Source organism: Equus przewalskii, chromosome 6 (assembly GCF_037783145.1).
Source record: "Equus przewalskii isolate Varuska chromosome 6, EquPr2, whole genome shotgun sequence".
Taxonomy (NCBI): domain Eukaryota; kingdom Metazoa; phylum Chordata; class Mammalia; order Perissodactyla; family Equidae; genus Equus; species Equus przewalskii.
This window is the reverse complement of record NC_091836.1, coordinates 42,919,044-42,943,217: the sequence shown is the minus strand read 5'-3', so window position 1 is coordinate 42,943,217 and position 24,174 is coordinate 42,919,044. Positions and strand designations below refer to the sequence as shown.

At 39.4% G+C, this 24,174-nt stretch overlaps 1 protein-coding gene across 7 annotated transcripts in view; it reads left to right on the top strand.

Moving 5' to 3' along the window:
• The window catches only part of NCAPD3 (non-SMC condensin II complex subunit D3), a 64,651-nt gene that overhangs the window by 24,790 nt on the left and 15,687 nt on the right, over positions 1 to 24,174 (top strand). For 5 of the 7 annotated variants that reach the window (XR_011540994.1, XR_011540993.1, XM_070623508.1 and 2 more), the window contains exons 14-24: positions 4,737 to 4,810; positions 5,354 to 5,488; positions 6,276 to 6,496; positions 11,275 to 11,466; positions 11,812 to 11,909; positions 12,003 to 12,118; positions 15,608 to 15,715; positions 18,182 to 18,296; positions 18,390 to 18,497; positions 19,646 to 19,884; positions 20,786 to 20,865. Coding sequence is in view for 5 of the 7 variants with exons in the window: in XM_070623508.1 (XP_070479609.1) it covers positions 4,737 to 4,810; positions 5,354 to 5,488; positions 6,276 to 6,496; positions 11,275 to 11,466; positions 11,812 to 11,909; positions 12,003 to 12,118; positions 15,608 to 15,715; positions 18,182 to 18,296; positions 18,390 to 18,497; positions 19,646 to 19,884; positions 20,786 to 20,865 (1,486 nt within the window). In the remaining 2 variants the exon portion in view is untranslated. The remainder of the gene's footprint in view (positions 1 to 4,736; positions 4,811 to 5,353; positions 5,489 to 6,275; positions 6,497 to 11,274; positions 11,467 to 11,811; positions 11,910 to 12,002; positions 12,119 to 15,607; positions 15,716 to 18,181; positions 18,297 to 18,389; positions 18,498 to 19,645; positions 19,885 to 20,785; positions 20,866 to 24,174) is intronic. The other 2 variants (XM_070623510.1, XM_070623509.1) reach the window with 1 other exon arrangement.

The window sequence follows — 24,174 nt, the reverse complement described above, 5'->3', positions numbered from 1 at the left end:
CAGGAACGCAAGCCCTCCTGGCCACCAGAGCCAGGTGATCAGGGGCATCCTCTGGGCAGCAGCTGCAAAAACCAGGGCACCAAACATAAAAATGTAGAGCGCTGGACATGTGTAAGAGCACCCCTCCAAGAAATGCTGGTGCTCTGGAGGGTGGCAGAGGGAGAATATGAAGATAGTGCCCACCCTCTGAGGTCTCTGGAAGGGTTTATGGTTAGCCCTTAGATGTGCATTTAATTAGAGGCCTGCCCCTCAGGCTACAGCTATGACGATAATCTCACAGGCCTCTTTCAGAGAAGATTAAGAGCTTCTGGGTCTGTTGTCTCTTCCTGTGCCCTGAGGGAGATAACTGTTTGAGAACTTTCTCCATTGGTTACACTTACCTGGCTTCTGCAAGCATAAGCCGCCAGAGCTAGGTAGTGTAGAGGCATCCCCTGGCAGCAGCTGCAAAAATCGGGGTGCCAGACGGATATAAGCTCCTTTCTGAGAGATACTGGTGAGCTGGAGCAAGGCAGAGGGAGAATGCAAAGACTGCTTCCACTAGCCTCCACTCCCTGAGAGCATCTCTGTAGCCTCTTCATTGTGCCAGACCAGAAACCTGCCCCTCAGGCCAAAGCTCCTGGACAAGCAAATCGGTCTCTTCCTCAGAAGCCTGGGGGGTGTTTCATTCTGCTGTCTGTGCAGCATCCTGGGGGTGAGAGTCTGCCCAGGACTGTCTCTCCAATTGTTACAATCCTGTGGGACCCAGGAACACAGTGCCCTGGCCTCCAGGGCCGGGTGATCCAAGGGGCTTCTCTTGGGCTGCAGCCACAAAAAGCGGGACATCAAACTTAAAACCAGGGCACCAGACATGAGTAAAAGCTCTCCTCTGGGAGATTTTGGTGCTGTGGAGCATGGCAGATGGAGAGCGTGAAGATAGTACCTGCTGAGGGGAATAAAAGAAAAATAAATGGCACCTGCTAACTTTAGCAAGACGAAGAGAGCATGAAAATGATGCCCACCAGTTCCTCCTTCCCCAGAGCGTATGCTAACAGGCCTCTGCCCCTCCAGCTGACTCTTTAAGACTAGCAGGTGAATCTCTTTCACAGAAGGTCTGGGTGCTTTTCAAACAGCTGTTGCTATGCTGGGCCCTGGGGTGGGCGAGTGTGCAGAGCCCTGTAAGAGCTCTTTGTTTCTCACTTAGCTACAGCCTTTTGGGGCTCGTGGACAGGAGCCCCATTGGTTTTCAAAGCCAGATGCTTTTGGGGTCTCCTCTCTCAGGTGCAGGTCTTAAAATTTGGGGAGGCTGACGTGGGTTCTGAACCCTCCGCTCCTCATGGAGAAGCTCTGAGTGTGTAAGTACCCTCCTGATTTGTGCATCTCTGCACCAGAGGTGAGGTTTATGCGAGACTGTCTCAGCCCCTCCTACCTGCCTCCTTGTGTCCTTTTTCTGTTTGCTGCTGTGAAGGAGTTGCTCAGCTAGTTTTCCAGTCTCCTTCAGAGGAAACTGTTCTATATGTAGCTGTAGATTCTCTGTTTTCCTGGGACGAGGTGAGTGCAGGATCTTCCTACTTAGCCATCTTGAACCCTCTTCCTTTGCCATTTTTTTAAATGAGTTATTTGTCTTTTTGTTTTTGAGTTGGAAGATTTCGTTGTATATTCTGGATCCAAGTTCCTTATAGGATACATGATTTGCAAATACCTTTTTCCCATTCTGTGGATTGTCTTTTCACTGTCTTGATGGTGTTCTTTGAAGCATAAAACATTTTACCTTGGATGAAGTGCAGCTATCCACTTTTCCTTTTTTTGCTTGTGCTTTTGGTGTTATAGCTTAAAAACCATTGCCTACTCCAGGGTCACAAAGATTTACTCGCACGTTTTCTTTTTCAGCTCTTACATTTTGTTCTATGATCAGTTTTGAGTTAGTTTTTGCATAGGGTATGATATAGGGGTCCAACTTTGCATATGAATGTCCAGTGGACTTAGCACCATTTGTTTAAAAGACTCTTTTTTGCTTTTGAATGCTCTAGGCACCCTTGTCAAAAATCAACTAATTGACCGTAGATATATGGGCTTATTTCTGTACTCTCAGTTCTATTCCATTGATATTCTGTTGTCTACCTTTATGCCGATACCACACTATGTTGACTACTGTTGCTTTATAGTAATTTTGAAATCCCCAAGTATGGGTTCTGCATCCTTCTTGTTTTTCAAGATTGGTTTGGCTATTCTGTGTCTCTCACATTTCCATATGAATTTTAGGATTGGCTGTCAATTTCTGTGAAAAAAACAGTTTGGCTTTTGACAGGGATTGATTTGTAGATAACTTGGGGACTGCTGCCATCTTAATGTTAAACCCTCCAATCCGTGAACACAGGATGCCTTTGTATGTATTTAGTCTTCTTTAATTTGTTTCAATGCTGTTTTGTAGTTTTCAGTGTACAACTCTTGCTCTTTAAACTTATTCGTAAGTATTCTTTTCTTTTTGATGCTATTGTAAATCAAATTAGTTTCTTCATTTTCAAATTGTTTATTGCTAGTTTTTACAATTGAATTTTGATGATCGATCTTATATCATGCAACCTTGCTAAATTTGTTACTAGCTGTAAAAGTTTTTCCGTGGATTCCTTAGGATTTTCTACATATTAGGTCATGCCATCTGTGAATAGAGAGAGTTTTATTCCCTTTCCGATCTGGATGCGTTTTATTTCTTTTTCTTGCCTATTTTCCCTGCTGACACCTCTAGTACAGTGTTGAAAAGAAGTAAGGAGAGCAGATATCCTTGTCCTTCTATGCTTTGAGGGAAAATTTGGTCCGTCACCATTGTGATGTTAGCTGTGAGTTTTTTCAAGATGGGCTGTATCAGAATGAGGAAGTGTCCTTCTCTTCTGAGTTTGCTGAGTGTTTTTATCATGAAAGGGTGTTGGCTTTTGTGAATGCTTTTTGTGCAGCTGGAAATAATCATGTGGTCTTTGTCCTTTATTCTATTTCTATGGTGTATTACATTGGTTGATTTTCATATGTTGAACCAACATTTCATTCCTGGGATAAATCCAAAGCATGGTGTATAATCATTTTTGTATCTTGCTAGATTTGATTTTGCTAATATTTTGTTGAGGACTTTACATCTATATTCACAAGGGATTTTGGTCTGTTTTCTTGAGATGTTTTTTGTCTGGTTTGGCTCTCAGGGTAATACTGGCTTAATGGAATAAGGTACAAAATATTTTCTGTTCTTGAAAGGGTTTATGAAGAATTGGTGTTAATTTTTGTTTTAACATTTGGTAGAATTCTCCAGTAAAGTTATCTGGTCCTGGGCTTTTGTGCATGTGTAGGAAGTTTTTTGATTACTAATTCAATCTCTTTACTTGTTATAAGTGTATTCAGACTTTCTATTTCTTTTTGAGTCAGATTCTGTAGTTTGTATCTTTGTAGAAATGTGTCCATTTCATCTAGCTTACTTAATTTCTTAACATAAAATTATTTATAGTATTCCTTTGCAATCCTTCCTATTTCTGTAAGGTCAGTAGTAATGTTCCGTCTTTCATTCCTGATTTTATCCATTAGAATCTTCTCTTATTTTCTTAGTCAGTCTAGCTACAAGTTTGTTAATTCTGTTGATCTTTTTCAAGGAACCTACTTTTGGTTTAATTGATTTTTCTATTGTTTTGCATTCTCTATTTCATTTTTCTAGTTGTACTTTCTTACACATCAGCAATTCTCAATGTGTAGTTTGGGGTCTCTAAGCCTCCCTCAATGGGTCCTTGAAGTTAATATTGTTTTCGTAATAATATCAAGACATCACTTACCTTCTGCACTCTGATTTTGTCATAGTGTCAATTGGAGTTTTCCAGAGGTCCCATGACATGAAACTGTGACAGATTGCAAGCAGAAGCAGAGATGAGAATCCAACTGTATTTTATTAAGTCAGGCATTAAAGAGTTTTCCAAAAATGTAAAACAATGCCATTCTTTTCACTGTATTTTTCTTGTTTTGGAAATATAGTTATTTTTCATTAAAACTATGCTATTTATAATGACATGTCTTGTGATTTTAAAATGAATTATTAAATCTTTTACAATTCTCAGTTTAAGTTTCTAGTTCAGATTAAAAGATATAATCCACATTAAAAAAAGCTTTTAGGAGTCTTCAGTAATTTTTAATAGTGTAAAGGGGCATGTGATTGAAAAGTTTTAAAGCTATTATATGTTATCTTACTTAGTCTTTAAAAGATCTTATGATTTAGATATTCCTGTTTGTAGCTAAACAAAATAGAAGAGCTAAGTAATTCCTTCAAAATTTTAGATGTAGGAGCCAGGACTTAAAACTGAATTTTTAATATTCCAGAATTGGTGCCCTTTTAAAATTAAACCACTCTGCCCTTTGTATTACTGTGAATAGCTAATTATTTGAATTTTTTTCTACATCATTTCTTACTCTGAATTCTTGGGATTTAAAACAAGCTAGTTAGTATTTATGGTGCTTTCTCTGCAGGTGTAGGGTGTTAGATACTATGTAGTCTTTCCGTGTGGGTTGTTAGATACTATGTAGTCTTTCCGTGTGGGGTGTTAGGTACTATGTAGTCTTTCCGTGTGGGGTGTTAGGTACTATGTAGTCTTTCCATGTGGGGTGTTAGGTACTATGTAGTCTTTCCATGTGGGGTGTTAGGTACTATGTAGTCCTTCTCAGTACTGTGTGGGGGGTTTTAGATACTTTGTAGTCCTTCTCAGACTCCAGTGACTCTGAGGTCTCCTCCACAGAAAGATGTATCATGCAAATGCTGAGAAAGAGGATCCGGGATGAGAAGACCAACGTTAGGAAGTCTGCGCTCCAGGTTTGAGTTTTTTCTAGACGTTATTTAATGTCCTGTCTTTTTAAGCACCAGAAACTTGGAAATTCAAGAGAATATTTTTAAAATGCTCTGGCCATATTCCTTACTTAACCTGTTTTTCACTTAACATTAGTTGACCTTGACCCTGTTATATATAAAATACATGAATGAACCAAAGGATTATCTGTTTTTAAGATTTCCTCCTGGGTTGCTGGCTTTTAAGAATCACCAATTTATATCTTTAATTTCTTTTTTTAGAATAGGGGTTCTTAACCTGGAGACTATAGGTGGATTTTGATAGGATTCGTGACACCCCTGAAATTGTTTGCAGAAATGCTCGTTTATATAAAATTTATGTCAAATTTTCTTTAGGGAGGGAGGCCTTAGCTTTCATGAGATTCTAGCAGGTGGGATGTTACTGAGAGGAGGGATAAATCTGTGACCTAAAAATGTTAAGAACCACAAACTTAAGGAAGGGTTTTCGCCTGCAGTTTGTCTTTTCACTCTGCGTAAATCATCACTTCATGTTGCATATGCACCTTCTAGGTATTAGTGAGTGTTTTGAAACACTGCGACGTCTCCAGTATGAAAGAAGAGCTGTTAATTCTGCAGGAGCAGTGTCGTGACCCTGCAGTATCTGTCCGGAAGCAGGCATTACAGTCTCTTACTGAACTTCTTATGGTGAGAGGCAAGGCATTGTGTATATAATATGGTATTTTACATCAAAAATAATTCACCATAGTAATCACCTGTTGCTAAATATTAAATTGACTTTTAGAAACTCTCCCAAGTCTGCTGTAGGAGTATACAGTGTAAGAGAAAAGAAGAAGTGTCTTTCAATTACATATGGTAGATTACGTTTCATATTAAATATAATTATTAACTAATGCTAGAGAATGATGATGGGTAGGCTTTTCTTGACTTCACTTAAATCTCACATAGAAATATGAATTTTAAAATTAATTTGGTTAGGCCAGAGGCCTAGATTAATTTTTGTGAGTTAGGACATATTAGATGATATGCCAAAAGAGCAGATCTACAAGTCCTATATGTAATTTACTTCTGCCAAATAATTAGCTTTTGAAGAATTTTAAAAGTGTGTTTATTTCTTTAGTTCATGATAAAAGGCATTAAGCAATGTGTATTTTTACCTTCTCCATCAGCATCTATTCTAATTGCTCCTTGGGATAAATATTTCTTGTTTGCTCTTGATCTTCAGTTACAAAAAGTGCTGAGTTACTACTAATGATAAAATAATGATTTTATAAGTTTAAAATTTCAGTATACACTGATTTACACGCATATTTCAAATGTTTGTGTTTTTTTCAGTTTTATGGTTTATTTGTGATTGTGTGTGTGTGACTGTTTTTAACATGTCTCAAAACATTGATCACAAGTTCACTTATTTGTATTTAAACTTCTTATAGTGCTAGACTCCTTTATGACTTCATAATTTTTAACTCCTAAGGCGCAGCCTAGATGTGTCCAGATACAGAAAGCCTGGCTGATGGGGATCATCCCAGTTGTGATGGATTGTGAGAGCACTGTGCAGGAAAAGGCCCTGGAATGCCTTGACCAGCTTCTGCTGCAGAACATTAAGCATTACAGTAAATTTCATAGTGGAGATGACAGCCAGGTGCTAGCTTGGGCACTTCTTGCTCTCCTCAGTGCAGAAAGCCAGGGACTGAGGTATGTTAATTATAGCACTTGTTTTCCTTTTAGAAGACCATAAGGGTTTTTATTGTGAATTTATGTATTGATCTTGGAAAATCAGCTTTCCAAACTACTTAATATATCTGGAGACTCAATTTTGGTCTTCTTTTCTTGACCTAATTCAAATCTCTTAGCATTTTCTTGGTGACAGTTTTTGTGAAGCCTTTAATCACTTCCTTTGCTTCTCTCTAAGTGTTCTCCAGTTTTAAACTGATATCTTAGTATGTAGTGGAAAGCACTGATGGAGGTGGTGTATTAGTTTTACAACACAATACTCTTTACAATACTGGTTAGTATGAAAGATGACTTCCTAGTTCTTACAAGTTAAACTTTTTCTACATTTTATTGCATTGGTTGGCTTACTAACACAGTATTTTTTCCTCTTGATAATGTTTATTGAGCATATACTGTACAGTGAACATTGTAGTGAGGAGTGGGCACGTGTAAGGAGAAATTTTAATCTGCACTGCAGTCATCTTACAGTTAGTGTTTGTGCTATCTTGACTAGCTTTTCTTTTTCTTTTTTTATCATAAGAGAAATACTTCCCTACTTGTTTACATGTAGTTTTGGAGGAATTGGCATACAGTAGAAAGAATAATAGATTTAGTATCACAAAATATTATTCTGTGGCCCTGGCAAATCACCTCATCTCTCTGGGCCTTAGTTTACTCATTTGTAAGAACAGCCAGTTGGATTACGTGATCTCTTAAGGTACCTTTTGGTGTTAAAACTCTATGACCAAAAATGCTCGTTAAATGTTTTCTCAGTACCAACTGTATGCTTTGCTGAAATTCCTAGAAGGGAGGGGAATTTAGCCAGCAATAGAATCATCTGCTTTTTCACTTTTCTTAGGGCTGTCTCACTGTGCACACCCAACATATTAGAGCTTCAGGGAGATGAAAGGGAGCAGCCATTGTCACAAAGCCAGAGAGGCCTGCTGTCGTTTATAGGAAGCTGTTGGGAATTTATTTCATTTATTTTTCTTTTTTAAACTTTCATGTTGAAATATAATGTGTACAGAAAAGTGTACAAACCATAAAGTCAATAAATACCAAAAAGAAAACATACCCATATAACCACCACCCAGATCAAGAAATAGAACATTACTAGGCCCAAGAAATGCCCTCACACTCCCTTCCAGCCATTCTTCCCTCCTCAAAGGTGGGTAACCACTCCTTAGTTTTAACACCCTCTGTTAGTTTTCTCTGTGCTTCAACTTCGTTGATGGAATTCTGTATCTATTCTTTGTGTATCTGACTCTTTCCACTCAAAGTAATGCAAGATTGATTCAAGTTAATGTGTGTAGCTACAGCTCATTCATGTTCATTGCTCTGTCTATGTATGACATTTATGAATAAACTACAATTTATCCATTCTACTATTGATAGATAATTGGGTTGTTTCCAGTTTTTGGTTATTACCTGTTATGCTGCTATGAATATTCCTATATGTATCTTTGGTACACATGTACATGCATGTCTGTTTGGTATATACCTAGGAACAGTGTTGTTGAGTATGTTTTTATTCACCTTCAATAGCTACTGCCAGGAAGTTTTCCAGAGTGGTTGTACCAGTTTACATTCGCTCCAGCAGTATGAGAGTTCCAGTTGCTCCATACCTTGACCAGCATTTTGTGTGGTTAGCCCTTTTCCTTTTAGCCATTTGGTGGATGAATACTGGTATTTCATTGTGGTTTTAATTTACACTGCCATGTTGACTAGTGAGAGTGAGCCTCTTTTCATGGGTGGATTAGCATTTAGATATTCACCTTTGTGAATTACCTGCTCAGGTCTCTTGCCTTTTTTTTTAGGCTGCCAATCTTTTGCTTGTTCATTTGAAAGCATTCATTGTATATTTTGTATACAAGCTGTTGTTATATGTATTGCAAATATCTTTTTCCATCCTGTGATTTACGTTTTTATTCTCTTAATGGTGTCTTTTGATGAGTTCAGTTTGTCAGTGGTTTTCTTTATGATTAATGTATTTTTAAAGAAACCTTTTCCTACCTCAGGGTCATATAGATATTCTCCCATATAATCTCTTAGAAATTTTATTTTTTCTTTCCCCCGTTATAGTTAGATCTTTAACTTACCTGCAGTTAAGATGTGTCTTAAGCTTCCTTCACAGGCTTTGTTTTCATTTTAAGATAAGGAGCCTCAGGATTTCAGTGTGGGTGAGGTAGCGGTGCTGATTGGGCTGTGCATAAAGTGAAACTAGAGAGGTATGCAGACCCAGGTAGTGGACAGCTGTCATACAGCGTGCCAGGAAGTCTGCTGTTTTCAGTTTTGAAATTGGTTTTTCAATTGTTTTGAAAGAGTTTTCAGATTGAAAACAGAGTGAGTGGGGGGAGACCGTTGATGAATTTAAAATGGATGAGTAATACAGGATTTTATATTTTAGGAAGTGTAGCGAATGGAGTTGTGTTTGGTGACCAAGAGACAGGACTAGAGTCTGAGAAAACAGGCCACCCTTGAAATGATTTAAGTTAAAGATGATGAAGGCCTGGATCAAGGTGAGGGCAGTGTGAATGGAGAGAGTGGGATCTGTTTAGAGCTGTTTCACAAGTGGGAGAATAGGTTCGGTGAAGATTTGGTGTGAGGATTAAAGGAAATCAGGGTACTTCCTCTACTCAGGTTGCTCACAGTCTAGTGGAAAGAGAATAAATGCATAATTTTAGTGGAAAGTGAGTTATTGGAGCAGAAAGGGAGGACACCTACAGTTTGGTGATTTTTTTTTACTTGTTTTTTCTTTGTTCAGCTTAGGATAGCTTCCTAGAGATGGTGGCATGAGCTAACTCATTCCCTGAAGTGGAATAAGTAGAAATTAAGCAGGCAGCCAAAACAGTGAGAGTTTCAAGGCAGGAAAGAGTGGTGCAAAGGCTTAGAGGCCTGAAGACCCCAAGAATTCTAGCTAAAATTACTTGTCAGTGGATCAGCACTGACTGACGTCTGGAAAGCAGGGTGAGGGCAGGTTGGGGAGCGGAGGGAGGACTGGAGATGGAGATCGAATTTCAAATGTGTGCTTGCAGTGCTTTGTTGCAAGTCTGAGTGGAGAGCTCTTGGTAATGAATGAGGTTGCACAGAGTTAGGTTGTAGGTAAGAAAAGAGGACTAAGAAGAGAGCTTTTCGAAATCAGTAATTAAAGTGATTGGAGGAAAAGAAATTAGTGAAGGGAAAAGAAAAGAGATCAAACAGATGGACCACAGTTTAAGGGTGTAAAGAGTGGTCAGAAATGTCTAGTAGAGGTCACATAGAACGAGGACTGAGGAGGGTCCATTGGTTTTGATATTAGGCTAGAAGTCAATGGTGCTTTTCAAAAGAAGCAGATTAGTGTTTGTTGAATCGCATTCTGACTTGTTAGGGAATGGCTTGTGATCAACAGTGGGGCTAACTGAGGGGTAAGTTGGGAGCCTTATGGGAGCCGCTCAAGTGATGTGCAAGGGTGTGAATTGTCAAAGAGGAGCCAAATTTAAGATTTTAAAACTGGAAGTTTAGAGAATTTTTTTCCCATTCTCTTGGCTTCCTATGGTAAACGTCACTTAATGTTTTGTGTGATTCTTGTTAAATTTTAAAATATTTGTTGATTGCATGTATCATTTTGGACAGTCATCAGATATAGATCATGTTGTGAACCATCTGCAGTAAAACTGTAGGTGTTAATGGATAAATATGAATCGATAGCTAATTTATTAATAAAGCCATTGGTATATGTTTGTTTGTGGATGTGTTTGTTTTGTTATAGTTGCCTTCTGCCTGCTTTGAGAATTCCTTTTTTTTTTCAGTTAATGAGAAAGTCTTAATCTGTGTGTGTGTGTTCTCCTAGCAACATAAGAAAAATTGACTTGGGGAAGGAGTGTTTTTTTCTCTTCACTTGAATATATAATGTTGCATTTGTCTCATGGGTCATATGATCTCATGCCGTGCTGTGGGAAGAAGTAAAATAAGAAATGATTTAAAAACAACAATGACATAAACACTTTAGAAGTATTTTTTGTTTTGTTTTAAAAAGGTTTGAAATATATATTTCTTAGTGGTATTGGTAGGTCATAGCAAATTTTAGTTCATTTAATATTACCATATTTAAATGCTAGGATGTCATTTCTCTCTAATCTTTCCATTGGAAAAAGGACAATGTCTACATTTTTATGTCACTAAAAACCTGTAAATTCTGGATGAATTTGTTATTGGTAACCTATTCCATATGTTTGTATATAAATTTTGGAGGGATGAACATGAGAAAGTTCTCAAATGAATTATGAAATTTTATTCTTTGCTTTAAAAATAAGTACTTTATGCGGGTGGCCGCATGGTTAAGTTCGCGCACTCTGCTGCAGGTGGCCCAGTGTTTCGTTGGTTCCAATCCTGGCCTCGGACATAGCGCTGCTCATCGAGCCACGCTGAGGCAGCGTCCCACATGCCACAACTAGAAGGACCCACAACGAAGAATATAATATAACTATGTACTGGGGGACTTTGGGGAGAAAAAGGAAAAAAATAAAATCTTTAAAAATAAATAAATAAATAAATACTTTATAAGAGGAGAGATAAAAATATACCTTATTCTGTGTACTATAAATTTAAAAGATACCTAGTTTGGTATCAAATGTGCCACTAGCTAGGAACCTCGACATGGATGTTTCATGTGCCAGAGGAATCTTGGAGCAGCAGAAGTTGATAGCCTTTCACTGGGGGGCTGATCTGAAAGTTTTATATATTTATAGTTACAATTCTGCTTTCCCGTCTTTCTTTTCTAGCCGCTATTTAAATAAGGCTTTTCATATCTGGTCCAAGAAAGATAAATTCTCACCTACTTTTATAAACAATATGATATCCCACACTGGCACGGAACATGCTGCACCAGCCTGGATGCTGCTCTCCAAGATTGCTTGCTCATCACCCAAGCTGGACTACACCAAAATAATAGAGTCCTGGGAGAAAATCAGCAGGTTTGCATGCTTGTAATTTAACCGCTGATAGACACTAAAGATTCTTAGAAACAAAACTCATCTCTTAAGGAAGTGGGCTATTTCATAACTATTTCTATATACAGATCTTTTCTTTAAATTCCGGCTTAAAAATAAACATGAAAAAGAAGTATCTCTTTTAAGCTTTCAGTTTACCTTTTGTTCAAGTACATTAAGTGCCTTAATGTTCCTACAACTTGACTCCTAAACCGTGCTACCCTACTTCCTCCAGAACTTCCTCCCTCCTTCTAATCCAGAAGAAATTATTTTGTTGGCAGTAATGTTTCCTTTGGTTCTATATTGATATTTCTTCTGCCCTTTTCATAGTCAGCAGAATCCCAATTCAAACACCTTGGGACATGTTCTGTGTGTTATTGGGCATATTGCAAAGCATCTTCCTCAGAGCATGCGAGACAAGGTAACCGGTGAGTGTCTGTTGGACAGTTTTGAAAAGGCCTTGCCTCTCACTTTGTATGTTTTTAAGCAGTTAAGCTTGAAGGGTTTGTCTTTGTTCTTAGATGTCGTCAAGTGTAAGCTGAGTGGATTCCAGTGGTCTCTAGACTTGATCAGCTCAGCCGTTGATACTTTGCAGAGACTCTGTAGAGCATCTGCAGAGACCCCTGTGGAGGAGCAGGTATGCTGCAAGCTCTCCTGGATATGTTTTCCAGTGTATTGTACTCAGACATAGGACTCTGTTGTGAAGTTTGAGGAGTGTTCTCTATAGAGAACCTGTAGGATAGGTGGTCCCCAGCAGCTATTACTATATGTGACAAGCAGTTGACATCCCCCAAGGTCTTGGCTGCTAAAGACATACGGTTCCCTGAGGAAGTCACCGTCTTGGTTCTAGGTGCAAGTGCCTTTGAGGAAAGCGTGCCTCCTGGATGTATATTTCCTGGTGAGGACTCTGCAAGGTTATCTTTTAATAAGTGATAACTCAGGTGCTGTGAGAGCCTTGTTTCTCCTCCTCCTTCACTTCTACCCTTGTTCCAAGAATGCTTAATAGACAATCTTCCACCTAGTCAGGGGCTTCCCTCCAAAACAGGAGATTTCTGATCATTTAATAAGTCAGTCCTAGGAGACACCTATCCTGTTACCTAACACTCTCTTACTCTCATATCTCTTGTTGTATCATGTCCCCAGAGTTGCCCAGAGCCTGCAGCTACTGTTTTATATAGATGCATAAACACAAATCCAAACCAGTATTTTGTGAGAGACAGAGGGTTCCTTTGACTCCCTAAAAGGTATCCATATCAGAATCTCTAATAAATTATTTTATTACTGTGTATTCTATTTTTTATCATGAAATATACTCCTAGACAATGCTAACCATAAGAAATTTTAGGACTGAGGGGGATTATTAATAATGATTCCAGAAGTCAAAAATTAGTTTAAATAATTGCTGGAATATATTCATTTCCAAGAATAAAAACATTATTGCTCCACCTGAGGTACCTAGCCACCTTCCTATGCTTCCTTTTCTTAGCTGAGTTCCTTAAAGAAAGTCCTTCCTCAGTAAGTTACATTTTCTATTTGTGGTAACAGATGTAGTAGAACAATACATTGTAACTTTTTTGCTCAAGACTTAAAACAAGTTGAAATTTATTTAACTTAAAATGCCCAGCTCTTTCCATGTAAATGGAGTCTGGTGTTTGCTGGCATATGCCTTTTGGCATTTTTGGTGAAAGGGATACTTGCTTTATTATTTGATTTTTCTGTTTATCTCTGGATCCAAGAAACTGCATGAAGAACTTTTACATAAGGAACATTACCTAGGTAGGGAGCATATTGGAATAGCAGAAAACAGATTTTTTTAAAAAGCTGTTAATGAGGAAAGAATGATGTAGGAAAAAAATGGGGAAAAGTTTATATGGCAGGTTACAAAATCATGATCCTTCAAGTTTCAGTGGCACACAGTTTCTTAGTGGCAGAGCTGTGCCTGGAACTAAGGTGGCTGATCCCTCTCCCAGTGTTTTATTCACCAGCGTGAGCTGGAGGAAGGGTGATCTGTACTGTGAGAGTCGGGGGCATCAGAAGCCATTGGCTGCTTGCTAATGGCCCATAGTCATTCAGACAGTGAGTTATATCATTGTTAGAGTCTGTGAGAAAGACCAAGAGTTGTCTTCAAATTTAGAATTCGAGAACTAGAAGAGTGGTAGAACTTACTGCTCTGTTAGAAAAAGGGCCAAGGTTTTAGCTCTGCCAACACTACTTCCTTGGTGGTAGATAATAGACTAAGGCCTGAGATCTTCTAGAATCTTAGTATATTTTAAATCCATATGACCCAGATGTTTCCCCTAAACATAACTTCTCTTTTTCTTTTCTCTGTAAATGAACATTCTGTATTTTACTGAGCAAAACAAATTACCCAAAGAATAGATGCCAGCAGTGTATGTGAAAGGACTTAGGTCTTTGGGCATTTTTGCTATCTATATGCTTGGTATGAGTTAATAGTGTTTTGTGGCTATCATTGGAAAAAATCTGTAAGATCCTGAACTGCATTAATAGAGATAGTGTCTAGAGTAAGAGAGGTGATGGTCCTGCTCTTTATACTGGCTAAATCTAAGTTGACATGTTCTATAATTCAATTTAATGACAACTCTTCAGAGAAATGTTGATGAAACTGAAGATATGCATAGAAGAGCAATTAGATGAGGGGATTACAAAACAAGTTGTGTAGGGAGCAGCTGAAGGACGTGGAGTGTTTAGCTGGAGAAGGAAAGAATTATGTGGGATAGGCTGCCTAGCTAAATTCAGATATATGAAGGACTTTGAAATGGAGGAAGAATTGGATTTGTTTGGCATTATAGAGGACCAGTGTGAACCAGTGGGTGGAAATCACAAGGAGGCAGATTTTGGCCGACTGAAGAAAAATCATACTGAAGTCTGCCTAAAATGGAGGGACTTGCCTTAGAACATGTCTCTGGTCATTGGAAGTGTACACAGAGAAGCTGGACAACAACGTGACATGAGTCCCTGTGTGGAGAGAATCTCAGGGTTGCATGGCCTTGACTGCTCTCTGCAAGATTCTGTGATTCTGAAAGTCATTAGTCAGGCTCCCCAGCAAAGTTCAAGGCTTTTGAGGTCTCAAACAAGTTAGGCTTTGTCTTCTCATCCAGATTGAGTATATGGATTTCAGAACCTCTCTTGGCCAACGTTCCAGTCTAGGTTGTGCAATCTCTTAAAATCTTGAGTGTAGTAATTCTTTAAAAAGTAATAAAAACAATAGTTTTGAAACATTTTAGGCCAAGTCAGACTAAAACACATTTGGATCATAATGATGATTTGCCAACAGTTTGGCAAACACTGACTACCATTTTGTAGTGCTGCTGCTAGGCACTGGGATGAGGGTTAAGACAGAGTCCCTTCCTACAACACCTACAGCATGTTAGGGGAGACATGCACCTAAACAGAAAATTTCAACGTAATATAATAATTCATAAAATAGAAGTGTGCATAGGGTAACATAGAAGTACTGGGGTGGAGTCATTTAGCTCAACCTGGGTAATTTGGAATGGCCTCCTAGAGAAAATGAAGTCAAAGGTTGTAGAATGTGCTTGAGCTCCCTCGCTTGGCATGTAGGTGTAGTTAGCTGTTGTGGGCTGGAGGTGGTGACCCCTTGAGGTTATTTTAACTAATAAGAGACACTGAAAACTTGTCTCAGTTGAACAAATTTCAGAAGAAGAATATCTGTTCTTTTTTATTTTATATCTTTAAAAAATATACTATTTATTACAGTAGTTGATTCGCCAGCTACATATGCCAGAAGGATTGCAGTGTTCTCCTCTATTATTGGAGGAGTGCTGCTATTATAGATCTCGTATAAATTAGGCACTACATCTTCCTTAGTATACGCCTTTTGCTCTTATAGAGCAAATGTAGAAAGAAAGATGATATGTACATGTATGTGTGTATATACATATATATACTGTTCTTGCTAAATTCCACTCAGCCAGTTCTCATTGCCAGATTGCTAAAAGCAAAGATACAAAAGTGTGATGGCTGGGGTTTTTCATGGCTTATGCTTTACACATTTGAGGATAATAGAGTTTTTATGAGAAAATTGTGTCATGGGTGGGGTGGTGGATGTGTGGGATCCTCAGTGATGACCTTCGACTTCCCATAGGAATTACTGCAGCAGGTGTGCGGGGATGTCCTGTCTACCTGCGTGCACTGCCTTTCCAACATAGTTCTGAAGGAGGGTGGCACCGGGAATATGGATGAAGACCTGTTGGTAAGTGACTGCTTTTCTTAACCGTTCTTTTCTCTCCTTTTATATCAGTTGGGATTTTTTAAAGATGGCTTTGTAATGTGTTTTTCCAACACTATTAGCAAGAAAAGGGTTTTCCTAGCCTAGAGTTTATTCTTTTTTGAGAAGAATTTTTTTATTGATGACCTATGCATTTTTTTCTCACATACTTATTATCTGGGAGGAAAACTTGATGGTATACACTTATCCGGTTAAATCCTATGAGATATCTGATCCAACAGGGGAAACACAAAATGTGTTGTAAGCTTGGTAGAGTCAAGCCTAGAAATAATAAGGTGAAAAAATAGTAAAGTGAATATCCTCTTTGTTCTTTTGGTTGGTTGGTTTGATGTTTTTGAAAATTATAATGCGTCCACTGCGCTGTTTGAATATCAGACTATAGAACTAGGGAATAGTGCTGAACAGTTCTAAAGTCATGTCTAAAATGAAATGAGATATTTGAAAATTGAGAACACAAATGACCTTGGAGCAGCATGAGCATGTGCCCTGTCATCTCTGCTTTAGAAACCGTGTCAGTGCAGGAGCGGCACGAGCGTGTGCCCTGTCATCCCTGCTTTAGAAACCGTGTCAGCACAGGAGATTCTTGTGAGCCAGTAAATGTGGAGCCAGTTTTCTGATTCAAGTGGCTGATGTCAACAAAATTATCTTGTAGTAATTCTGCTTCCAACATCTGACAATGTCCAATAAAGAAGATAATGAGTTGCTTTGTGATGTCCTTTAGTTTAGGCCATCATTTAACCAGAATTGTCCATTTTCCTCGTCTATTTGAAAATTAGTAGAGCATCTCTCTTCTGTGTTCAGTTCCTGCTTTGCCACCTTGCACTTGTACCTGGTGATTGAAGACCATGTGTAGATTTGTTAGAAGACTATTTGTGCCTGAAGCGTTAATATGCACACAGTTCAGTAATAAGAATGTCATTATTGGGGGCTGGCCCCGTGGCCGGGTGGTTAAGTTCACATACTCCACTTTGGTGGCCTGTGGTTCACTGGTTTGGATCCTGGGCGCAGACATATGCACCGCTCATCAGGCCATGCTGTGGTGGCGTCCCACATAGACGAACTAGAATGACCTACAACTAGCATATACAACTATGTACTGGGGCTTTGGGGAGAAAAAAAAGGAAGATTGGCAACAGATGTTAGCTCAGGGCCAATCCAGCTCACACACAAAAAGAAGAAAGATATCATTATCACTCAGAGTCCGGAAGTTTGTCAGAGGGCCACGATGTGTGGAAAGGCCCTGACCTGGGGTTCTGGAGCGTCTTGCTCTTCTGGTTGATCTGGGCAGTCACTGCCCAAACTAAGACGAATGCTGATTATGACTGGTGAGCTTTCCCCCTAAGACTTTTTCCTCAACTGTTAAATATGTCACCAAAATCTCCCCTTCAGTCAAAATATATGTGGAGAAATTTTGCCCTATATATATATATAGTTTACTTCACTCTTTAAATATAAATATTCCTTTAATCTACTAAGAGATATAGTATGTTCAGGATTTTTTAAATATACATGCACTTATTATGGGCTTTCTTACCCTAAAATAAGCCTTTATTTACCATCTTACTATTTAGCACCACCCCTGCATTTTTGGGATTAAAAGAAACCAGCAGAATTACTTAACTGTTAAGTTGAATGTCCTTAGTAAACACACAGTGGTGGCCGCTATGAGGGAGCAGGTACTCATTCGTTTTTGGTAGGAATCTAAATAGTAAACTAATCTAGAGGACAGTTTGGAAATATGTTTTAAAATGTACAACAGTTTATAAGGCCTTTAACCCTGATGTCACTTCTAAGGAAGTAGAACAGTATCCAAAAGTACAAAGGTGTCATCAGAGCCAACGCAAATGACAGCAAAGGATTAGAAATGATGTAAATGTTCGTTAGTAGTGGAATGGAGTATGATGACATCCACAGCTTTCAACATGCTTATGTAGTCAGTAAACATACTGCATATATTGACACGAAAAGATGCCTAATATTAAAGGAAGAATGCAGATTTCAAACTACTGTGATGGTGAGTGTATAAGAAAAGCAAACGTAAAGCCGTGTGACTATGAAAATACTTAGAAAAGAAAGTTATACACAGAAACAACAATGATGTCTTTGGGTAGTGGGATTATAGGCAGGCATCCTTGTTTCCCCAGGATAATTGTGGTTCATGCCTGTTATCGCAGCATAATTATTAATGGCACTCCCTTTTACTTGCAGAATGATCTAGATGTAGATGATAAAATCATATGGTCGCCCTAATTTTGGATGAATTTTATTAAATAGTGACTGAATTTTTGCAATGGCTGTGTATTTTTATATGAAAAAAGTAGTTCTTTAAATTTGGGGGACAAAAAAAGTACTCCATTGACATGTCCTTTATCTAGCTAAAGTTAATTTTTCTTTTGCCTTATCTTACTGCAAAACCAATTCTCTTTGCAGGTGAAGTACATTTTCACCTTAGGAGATATAGCCCAGCTCTGTCCAGCCAGAGTGGAAAAGCGAGCTTTCCTTCTGATTCAGTCCATTCTAGCTTCCTCTGCTGATGCGGCTCATTGTAAGGCACTCGAGGGTATCCTCTGCACTGCTGTCTCAGGGAGGGGGGAGCCCCTGAAGCACTGTAAATAAGCCCTTTTTCCTTCCCCTGTAGTAACGTCATCTCAAGGTAGCAGTGAAGCCCCTGCCGCTCAGCCGCCCTCCCAGCTCAGAGGCTCTGTCATGCCTTCTGGGGTTAGAGCACATGCCATCATTACCTTGGGTGAGTAAGAATAACCTGAAGGGAAGTAGTGCTTGTGCAATCCAGTTCCGTGTGTAGCTTTTCGTCTCAAATAAGCCAGTCTCAGTAAGGGGGTATATACTGCTGAGCTTATATAATTCAAGTAGCTCAGGCACATCTTGGGGGTGATTCTGAGAGGAGGAGCACCCAGCTCCGTGGGTGCACCGGAGGGCTGAGAACAAGAGTGCCAGGAGGATCGGACCCCAGACACTCCCTGTAGGGAACTTCTGTTTTTTATGTTAATTTATTACAAAAAATTCCTGTGATTTTTTTTTTAATACTCATAAGGTAGCACCATAAAGTCTATTCCTCAAGAACCATATGCCAGACACTGCACTGAGTTCTGGGAATGAAAAAATAAATTTGCAGTTCACTTTATAAAAGGCGATGGTCTGTTTGATACTCTCTGGAACGGGCAGATGCGCTACTAAGCGTATTTCTTCATAAACTCACAGTGTTGTTGATCTGGAAATCACCAACCTCTATGCTATAACTTGAATTTTTTTTTTCTTTCGTGAGATGGTGTATTTTATGCTGGATGAGAGTTATGATTGTTTTTTGTAAGAATGGTTATTTTTCAAAAATCTAAGAATTGTAAATAAGAGCGAAACATTCTGCAGGCCACACAAGAAAACATATAAAGAAAACTCAACAACAGCCTTCCTTCTGCTAACTATGAACAAGAAATAAGTGAGATGACCATTCTTTCCTACTTCCCTAGCTCTGATTTCAACTTCATTGTTACACTTTTTAGCTTCTTTAGAGTCTGTGTATAATCAAAAGTAAAATATATATTCTGTTAGATTTAATTGGTCCTTTTCTAGGTAAGTAGGTAACTCCAAATTTCAAATGTTGACTTGAAAAGGAAGATAATTTTACTACAGTGAAGGAATATCTCATGGTATATGTCTCATGAAACCCTGCAGGGTGAGGGAGAGGGGTTTTTCCTTAAGGTATGTTGAACTTCCTAATATTTAGTATGGGTCTGGTTACCTTTTTTTGTTTATGATTGTTGACGTGATGTTTTAACTTTGGCTAAATAAAATCCATAGCAAGATATATCTGGAGGAAATATAGGCTTAGAATTAGGAAAGAACAGAGTCCAGACATCTTACTCTCTTCTGTGACAGGCAAGCTGTGCTTACAGCATGAGGATCTTGCAAAGAAGAGCATCCCAGCCCTTGTGCGAGAGCTCGAGGTGTGTGACGACGTGGCTGTTCGTAACAATGTTGTCATTGTTATGTGTGATCTTTGCATCCGGTACACTGTCATGGTGGACAGGTACATTCCTAATATCTCCACGTGCCTGAAGGACTCAGATCCATTCATCCGGAAGCAAACCCTCATCTTGCTTACCAGTCTCTTGCAGGTACGTATGGGAATTAGATCTGTCATTTTTTTTCCCTTCACCATTGCTTCTGGTTTAAGAGAATATTTGAGTAGCATAGGAAATGTGCTGCTTTGTAGTAGAATCCAGAAATAATTAGCCCCATCTCTGGTTTAAAATATCACCTTCTAGTGTTCTGCGCAGCCTTGTAAACAGCTCATTATTTCCTAATCTTCGTTTTGGGTGTTGGTTCAGATATCCTGTCAAACAGTGTGAAGTTTTGTCTCTGCAGATAAACACCATGGAGAGAAAAGCACACTTGGTGCACAAGTAGTTCTAGTCCCTCTTCTGTCATTCTCCTTGTTTCTCAGCATAGCCCCTGCGTTTGTACACGAGGTCACGGTACCTCCCCCGGCCGTCTCAGAGTTGCTCTGAGAGTTCAGGAAACATTTCAGTGTGTGAAAGAACTTAGTGTGCTGTGAAGCTCTGCAGAGCATTCGATGTTTTTATTCACATTGAGAGCATGGGTTTGGCTTATCATGAGAGGAAAGTAATATTTGTTCTTTAAAAAGAAGGCATTTAACAAAGCTATATATCTATTCTAGTATGTTCTATATACTCATGTTTTCATACATTATGGACCTGACAGACACAGCAGTGGCACTCTCCTTCAAAGCTGTGTGCTTCGAGTTGTTTTCCTAGTACAGTAGATTTGATGCTGTTCTCCCCACATGTTCCTCCGCTTCTCTTTGTGACTGACCAGTGGCATGTGCTTTCAGCATGGTGGGGAACTGAGTGCTGCGCCCACACCCACGCGCCATGGACAGGCTGAGCCCTGATGGGTGCACTATTAAACAGACGGACGCTGACAGTTGGCTGTATGACTGAATATCTGCAAAGTGTTAAAGTCCATCCTTCAACATGCCGGTCTCTCTTTATACAGGAGGAATTTGTGAAGTGGAAGGGCTCTCTGTTCTTTCGATTTGTCAGCACCCTGATAGATTCACACCCAGACGTCGCCAGGTAAATCTCCCTCACATGTCAGGCAGCTGAATGATTTACCTAATTTCTGGTATGCATGAGATCTCTTTTCTTTAAAATTGGTTTGGAGTGGGGTCACTTAGGATTTAGTGAGCTTTTGGCACTTGCCAGAAAATTAACAGATTTTACATAACATACTAAGCTATGTCACAAAGCTTTATTTTGCATATAAGTTAAAAACAAACACACACCTTATCCAGACTAACCATTAAATAATCTCAGCATTAACTACATTTGCTAACATTGTTCTCTCTTCCTAAAGGAGTAATGAAGAACAGTATATGCCTCTGTCATAGTAAACTGTATAGAATAGTAGCCATTAACCGTTGACTTAACTATGTTGATTTCTAGGCCAGTACAATGTTAGTTTTGATAAAGAGTTCAGACTTTCTTTTAAGTGCAAAAGTTGTAAGGAAGAAATTCTAAGAATTAAGACAGAATTGCACAGTGTGAAATAAGAATATGCAAATTACAAGGCTCCTTGGAAATGGATATTCCTTGAGTATTGGAAGGGAAGGGAATTGCTTTGCTACTTGTTAATTCCTATCCTTCTATAATTCTTTTAAAGATTTATTTCCAAGGGACTGAGAAATGATCTCACAGAATTTTAGATTATGTTGTATGAATAATTCTTCTTAAAGCAAGTCTGCAGTTGGAAAATAGAATGTTGAATGCTGTGGAAAAGCTACGACAATTGGGAAAGGTCTCTGTAGAGCTCATCAGCTATAAATAGCTTATAATAATGGGTCCCTCTGATTCTAAATATGGACACCAGTGATTTACTCTGAGTTCCATGAAAGAATTTCTGTTCGGTTTCCTTTGGGTATAATTTTCTGAGGAGGAACATTTTGCATAATAAACTAGTAGAAGGTTAACATTCTAATTAATACTATCTAAAGTCAAGAGCAAAAAGCTAAGGCTATTGCTTTCTCTTTTCTTTGTTTATATAATTGAAAAAGGAACCTGAGAGCACGGCAGCGCCCTCTGATCATCACCCTGCTGCCATGGGACTGGCTCTCAGGGCTCCTTATGTGGCCTGGAGCCCAGGAGCGGCCTGATTAGAAATGCGTGGAAGATCAGTTATTTAACCTGCATTTCTGTGCTTTCCCTACTTTTGTCAGCTCCTATACATGTTCATTGAAAAGGCATTGATCAGTACGTAAAATATATGTAGAACCCATTATACGAGGATCGGAGCATGAGTCAAAAAGAAATTAGCAGGACAGATAAAGAGGTACTTTAGACTCTAGTGAGATTATCAGTGCCTCTGGTAGCATTTTAATATTTCCCTCTTAGATCTTTCCATTTTATCTGTGCACTCTGGGTTTGTTTAAACCATGGTTCAAGTGTGAACCATGATTTTCAGCTTTGAAAAGCTGATGACTACCCTTGCTAACTGTAATTTAAATTAGTCTCTTCTCCTGGTTTTAGGCCAAAGGTGAGACCTATCTGCTTACATTAAATACGTTGATTTTTCCATATGTATGTGCTAATGCAGATCTTCCAAAGAGTCTACAGTGGCAGAGGCTGTTGAATTTATTTTTGCTCCAGGTGGATTTCCCAAAGATTCTGGCATGAGCAAATCTGCATGACATTTTTAATTGGCCATACAAACCCAAAATTTGGGGCCTGCAAAATTGTATGATCTATTTTCCCCTCTGCCTACTAGGTGGTGGCCTTGTAGTACAGTGGTCACAGGGTGATAGCCATCTAACAAGTGGATTGTTTCAGTTTAACTGGATCAATGCTGCAGAAGTGCAGGAGCCAGAGAGGTTCAAGGCAAGAAAGTGACTAAAATAATGGACCATTAAAACAGAAAAGGAAGTAAAGACAGAGATGGCTTGGTTTGGGAGAAAAGGAAGCAATTAAGAATCTAGATGGCTTAGTGAAGTTTAGAACCAGTGGAATAGGGATGAGAGAGTCAGAAAGCTGGAAGGCTAGGTGGGTGTGGTCATGAAGTGGATTATTTGACATCAGAACTGGGGCGTTCCAGATATAGTGACATGGTCCAGGATGTGGCTGCAGAGTAGCAACACAGTGTATAGATGTGAGGGTCACGAGTCAATGAAGTCAGGAAAATAGAAAGTTAGGGGTTAAATGAGCTCGTCTATATGGACTTGAAGATGCTCTGAATTATTGTTTTAGTCCATTTGAGCAGCTACAACAAAATACCACAGACTGGGTGGCTTATAAACAACAGAAATTTATTTCTCAGTTTGGAGGCTGGAAGTCTGAGATCAGGGTGCCAGCGTGGTAGGGTTTTGGTGAAGGCCCTCTTCCCAATAGCAGACTTCTCATTGAATCTTCACATGGCGGAAGGGGTGAGGGAGCTCTCTGGGGTCCCTGTTATAAAGGCACTAATCCCATCATGGGGGCTCATGACCTCATCACTTCCCAAAGGCCCCACCTCCTAATACCATCTCCTTGGGGGTGAAGTTTCAACATAGGAATTTGGGGGGGACACAAACATACAGGCTGTGGCTGCGATGTTAAGGTTTGGAATGGAGAAAACCGGTAAGCAGTTACCAAGCAGTAGAGAGCAAAATAGAAAGCAGGAGCTTCAAAAGAAAAGACTAAGTAAGTACTGTTATGTGAACCAGGTGGAGGAGTCGTGATTTTTTTTTAACCAGTAGCCAACCCTCCCTTTCCCTCTTCCCTATTGTCTCCCCCACCCATTGATTTCTTCAGAGCACTTTTGGCAATATGTTTTGTGTTGTATGTGTGATGTCTGTTTGCCTACTAGAACACAAGAATTTCTATTTCCTGCTCTATCCCCATACCAGCTGAAAGAGAGCTGGAAACCGAGTAGACACTCTGTGAACATCTGGTTAAATGAATGAGTGAAAATACCGTCGGTGGAAAATGTGGTCCTCATGCCCTGACTAGGGGGTTTGAGGGAAGCAGCAGCCTCCCTTGAGAGGGCTGTAAGGGAAACGGTGTCCTTGGAGGAAAGCCAGTTCCTGCTGCTGGAGAGGAAGTGTAGAGAGGGTAGAGGCTTCTCATGGGGACTGGGATACAGAAACACAACAGGAAGATTCCAGGCTGGGGAAGGAGACATGGGAAGTGAGACTGAGAGAAAAGAAACAATGATATAGGGCAGTAATAGGGATGAGGAGGGCCAGATAACTGGGGCCTGGATTTGGGCCGGTAGCCAAGGATGCACAGATCTAGGGAATAACTTGCCTCCAGTTTCAAATAGAATTCTGGGATAAGTGGGTGTGTGCACCCAGTCCCAGTCTGAGATGGACTGTGCTGTAGGCCAGGTCAGAAATATGAGCGCGTTAACAGCAG